Source organism: Pteropus alecto, unplaced genomic scaffold (assembly GCF_000325575.1).
Source record: "Pteropus alecto unplaced genomic scaffold, ASM32557v1 scaffold5, whole genome shotgun sequence".
NCBI lineage: Eukaryota > Metazoa > Chordata > Mammalia > Chiroptera > Pteropodidae > Pteropus > Pteropus alecto.
In genome coordinates this window covers 18,686,205-18,691,696 of record NW_006441953.1, presented here as the reverse complement: position 1 = coordinate 18,691,696, position 5,492 = coordinate 18,686,205, and the positions used below count along the sequence as shown (strand labels likewise).

The window sequence follows — 5,492 nt, the reverse complement described above, 5'->3', positions numbered from 1 at the left end:
CTTCCCCAGCTCTCCATGGGGATCCAGCCCTCATGTTCCCTTTCTTAATGAGGCCTTTACCAGGAACTATCTATAATTTCAACCCCCCACACCCAGCACTTCAAAGCCTCCTTCCCCACCTTTTTCTCCCTCCCCAGCATGCTGCTATCTAAGTGTTACGTGGATTACAACTATTTATCTTTATTATCTCTCTCTCTCTTATCATCACGTAAACTCCTTGAGGGAGAAGGTTTTCCTCTGGCTTGTTTATTGCTATGGTCTCAGTACCTAGACTGTGTCTGGCTCAGAGCAAGTGCCTAAGAAATCTTTGTGAATGAATGAATTAATCGATCGATGAACTCCGGCATGCTACCAGCTGCAGGTGGAGGGTAGTGCCAAACCTTCCCACCAAGGTCAACCTGGGAGAGAGAAGGGGTGGGATACCACAGGGACAGACTCAGGGCTCTGCCTCAGAATTCACAGAGCAGTGACTCTCCATGCCTGCACCTTGATGTCTTCATCTGTAAAGGTGTAGGAAGGAAGTCGGCATGAAGAACTGTCTGTTCTGCGCCTGGTACTCATTGACTCCTCACAACATCCACGTGAGGGACATTGGCTGCCCATCCGACAGATGAAGAAACTGAGCCTCCGGGGCCACCGTTACTTCCTAGCACACAGCAGAGTCAGGAGTAGGATCCACACTGGTCAGTTTTCAAAACCTAAGCTCTTTATAGTCTGTACGCCAGCTCTCCCTTGAACAGAGAGCTTCTGTCCTTTATCTACGGGCACATAACTTACAATAATACCTCCAGCAGCGGCTGTCAGTTTCCAATGAGACAAACCAGCACCTAGCACCTCACCAGCCTGCAACCAGCATTGGCAATAAGCACTGGAATCGAAACTCCCCGCATGAGAGCAAAGCTTCACTTTGCTCCCACCTCCCACCATGGGGAGAAGGCAGAGGGGCCAGCTCATTCACCCCTCACCTATCTTCCAAGTCGGGAAAAAGAGGGTGCAAAAAACCTGTAGGGAGTGAGTCCCTCTGTCGCCTCCCTTTACCCTTTGACGTGGACTGGGCTTAGGGCGCTAAGGCCTCAGCTTCCCTCGATAGGTTCACCTGCTCAGCTCTGTGCTGAATCTGCACTTGGACGAGTGGGGAAATGTGAGCTCAGCACGAGACAGCCAGATGGCCCGATAGCAACGTGGCTCATCTGAAATGGCATCTTCGTGGCATCTGCACGTGCGTCTCACAGACCTCTCAGGGCTGCGAGATGAGGCTCATTAGCAGCTCTGCTCCCCGAGGGCAGAGATGACACTCCCTGCGTCCCTACGTCCCTGCACCTGCTGAGAAGCCACTTTGTGCCAATTCCTAGGAGCCTCCCCATCCGGAAATTCTACCCAGATACTCTGCTTCTCTGCTTCTCGCTGCCACAGCAGAATGCTGCTCTGACTCCGAGTCAGGAGCCACTAAAGGAAATCCTCTCAGGGGCTAACGGGCCGTCGTGTGCTGTTTATAAAGTTAGTATGATTATCAGATTGCACACGATAAATGAGAAGTCTTTGAAAGATCATTTCGAATTTATCCACTTATTTAAAAAGCAAGTAAACCATCCATTTTTAGTAACACTAAGACACTCTAATCCCCTGCTAGCGGTGAAAGAAGCATTAACTAAGTCTTATCCCAAAGGCCTGAATTTAGAGTCATTTATTCTTATTTTGTTTGTACTATTAAAAGGAAGCAGTGATCACCAAGACCTGGCAAGGGGGCAGCAGGAACAGCGAGAGAGTGCACCTGTGTGTCTGTGTGGTGCGTGTGTATATGTGTGCATGCATGTGTGTGTCCATGTGTGTGTCCGCATGTGTGCATGAGCACACACACTCGCGTGTGTATACAATAGCATATTAGTCAACAATCAACTTAACAAAAGTCAAAGGAATCACTTAGCAGCTACAAAGCTGGTGCTGCCTTAGGCCACCATAACTGCTCAAGATCAAGGTGTCTGTGTGGTACGTGTGTATATGTGTGCATGCATGTGTGTGTCCATGTGTGTGTCCGCATGTGTGCATGAGCACACACACTCGCGTGTGTATACAATAGCATATTAGTCAACAATCAACTTAACAAAAGTCAAAGGAATCACTTAGCTGCTACAAAGCTGGTGCCGCCTTAGGCTGCCATAACTGCTCAAAATCAAGGGGTCCTCGGGTGACTTGTCACCACCCTGGGAAAATGCCTCCCACTACGTGCAACCCATCACCCTCTCCTTTTCACCGACACCACCTGAGGTTCCTGTTCTCATCGTAACCGACCATGTTGAGAAACAGCCAGAGAGATGAGGGCGGGCTGGAACGTGTTCCCCACATCTAACCGCGTCGGAGAGCAAGCGGTCCCTCGGCACGGCAGAGAACGCTTCTCCTCTCACCGAAACTGGGCCGATGCATCCGTTTAAAGACACAACACACCTGTTATATTGTCATAGCTCCGGAAATTCATTTCGATGTGGTCCCACTCCAGGACCATACAGTTCTCCATGCTGGGCTGAGCGATGGCCACATACACGTCATTCTTGGAGTTGAACGTATCCACCGAAACCGACTGGTAGGGCAAGGTCTGATGAACCACAAAATCTGGGAGTGGGTGTTGAAAAAAGAAAAACACCTCATGAGATCCTCTGTGGGAATTATTAGCCACCATCACCCTTCCATCTTTTCTATTACCGGCTCTAACGAGTACGGGGAGGAGGGAGGACAGGGGAGAAGCAACGCGAACATCGTAGCGTGTCTGAGTTTGGGAGACCCCAGCCGGCTCTGGCTTGCACAGGACGACTGCACTGAACACGCAGCTTCCAACACAGCGTCTTTGAGATAAAGAGCTCACAAGTTCGGCTAAAGGATCTCCACGTTTTAAACAAATTTGGGGAGACTTGGCTTTCGAAAAGACAAGACGAGACAGAAAGAACGCCACAGAGCAACGTTCCTGAAACTATCATGAAAATATCTCTGAGGAGAAGGGCTGCCGTGGGAAAATTCGTTTGGGAAACGCCGGTTTTCGAGCCCTCTCCGAAGGGCTCGGGCAGTAAAGAAGCCTGTTCGGTTTTGTTTGCTGTGGTGCTTCTCATGCTTATCTGAGAATGCGATCCTTTCATCACCTGTCAGCACACTCCCCAGCTCTGCATGACCTAGGTGGGGAAATTGCCACGGTAGGTTCAGAAGGAAGCCAACTCCCCAAACGGCACGCTGCACGTTTGGAAACGAAACCGAACCCTCCGATTCGGTCCCGGAGGTTTATAAAGCCCACCGTGCGGGGAAGTTAACCTGAGTATGCTTGCGGGTTACTGGACGCGGTGCAGTGTACGGAACGGCTACGCCCGGGGTCCGGGCAGCGCTCTGCAACTCGGCGGGCACTTACGGGAGAGCTATTGGATTCTCAAGCAGCATGGAGCCCATCTGATTTGAGCATGTGTTCTGCTCCTACGTTTAATGGTAAGTCAATACTCCTCGCCCACATCGCTCCCCCGAGCTACGACTGACTCACTATAATAAATCTTGGTAGAGAATGCGCAATTTTACCAAGTTACAGGGCGAGGATGCTCTCGGATGCAAGAATGGTTATAGCGTGTGGGGTAGCAGGAGAACCAATGAAGAAAGAAAAGAAAATGCTAATAACGTTTAAGGAAAGGTATGTTTTTGGACAGAGACCCTTCAATGTGCTCTGCTTCTTGGCAGGCTAAACGTGCCCAGCCAGGGTAGAGCGACGGTGGACGTCTAGCAAAGGAAAGTTGTTCCTATGAGAAAATCCTGGCTTTGCCCATCTCTTCTCCATCCAGGCCTCGGTGGTCACCCCTCAAGTCCCACCTCACCGGCCCAACTCACAGGACCCTCCCTGACACGCTGGACCATAACAGAGCACTGTTGTTTGTCTCTTAATAGTCACAACACCCGAATCTCCAAAAACAGAGTCAGATTTGGAGAAATGAGAGAGATCCTCGAGCTTCGAGTCATTTTACGGAGCCGGAAGCTGAAGGCCAGCGAAAGTGCGTGTCTGGCCATGGCCACACAGCCAGAGTGGTGTGTCCTGAACAAAGCGAGTGCTTCCTAAGGCCTGGCCTACGTCTCATATTCCCAGAGTCCCCATAACACAAACCCACAGCAGTCACTCAAGAAAAAACTCTGACTCAGCAGCCTCATAAAGCTGTCACATGAGAAAGGCAATAAAGGGGCAGGTCACTCGGCCGTGGGCAATGAGTGACAGAGCAAAAGGAATGGAGGCGGGACAGGAGGCGAGAGCCGCTGAGCAAGCGCTGCGGTGGGAAGAGAGAGGGGCAGGGGCAAGAAAAGCAGGTGACGGGCAGGGGACAGGGGAAGGGGGTAGAGCTGAGGGAGTGAGGACGCCAGAAAGAGCACTGTGCTCGGAGTCAGACTGCCCGAGGCCACTTCCTGTACTTGAGACCCTGAGCTGTGCACTTCCCCTTACGAGGCCTCAGTTTACTTATCCACAGTATGGGGGCAATGACACCTCCCAAGCCTAATGGCAGGGACACATTGTGTCATGCTGACGGAAAGGCTTAGCACATAGTAGGTGCTTGATAAATACGGACTTGAGGTCTGAGAAAGGACAGTCCACTTCCTCTGCTCTGGCCACCACTGGGCTGTCACTTAGGGGGGAGGGGTTGTCCATGTTAATGGCATCTAAGATAAGATACCAGAGCTGTGACTCCACCTTCTTGCTAGTGACCTTGGAGAAGTTACTTAACCTCTCTCTGCCTCAGTTTCCTCATTGTATGTTACGATTCATACTCACTTAAAACTGTACCTAGTGCAAAGTTAGCGCTCCACACGTTAACTTTCAGAGTAGTCCCTCCCTGTGTACAGCAGGTGCTTCATAAATGCTTGCTGGCTTAATGAGTGTGGGAGGGCTGAATGAATGATGCTTGCAGGTACAGGGAAAAGGGGGAGAAGCGAAAAGGAGGCTGCCTCTGTACCCCGACAACAGTAAGGAGTGGCCAAGGGACAGTGAGGACAGGTGGGGATAGTAGGCAAGGTACCCTCTCCCGTACCCTGCAGGGAGTGGACCATCCAGAAGGTGAAACAGACTAGGCTTCGGGTTCTCGCCTGCACTTGTAGCTCCACGGGCAAAACACTTGAGCCTCAGTGTCCTCCTGAGTAAAATGGAGGTGACAACTATTTCATAAGACTGGGCACGTAAGTGTTAGCATAGACCTGGTCTATGGTAATCCCCCCCGCAGTTATATGTGCAACTATGCAGTTACACGATTAGATACAGTGACAATGATAGTATTGTGCTGCCTGCGTGAAGACTTGGGGGAGAGTCACAACAGCTTCCTGGCCCCGCCCCTCTACTAACACCCCCAAAATACCGGCGTTGATCAGTCAAAGACCGAGAGAAAAAAACTCAACCTCGGTTCTTTCCGGTCGGCACTGGCAGACCAGCGTAGAAGCCAGAAAGCGCTGGCTGACGACACAAGGCTCCGAGGGCTCTGTGTCCACGTGTA

The 5,492-nt window shown here is 51.0% G+C and overlaps 1 protein-coding gene across 1 annotated transcript in view; it reads right to left on the bottom strand.

Annotated features, from left to right (window-relative positions):
• The window catches only part of LGI2 (leucine rich repeat LGI family member 2), a 58,172-nt gene that overhangs the window by 10,033 nt on the left and 42,647 nt on the right, over nt 1-5,492 (bottom strand). The window contains exon 8 of the mRNA XM_015594840.1: nt 2,443-2,607. Coding sequence (XP_015450326.1) covers nt 2,443-2,607 — 165 coding nt within the window. The remainder of the gene's footprint in view (nt 1-2,442; nt 2,608-5,492) is intronic.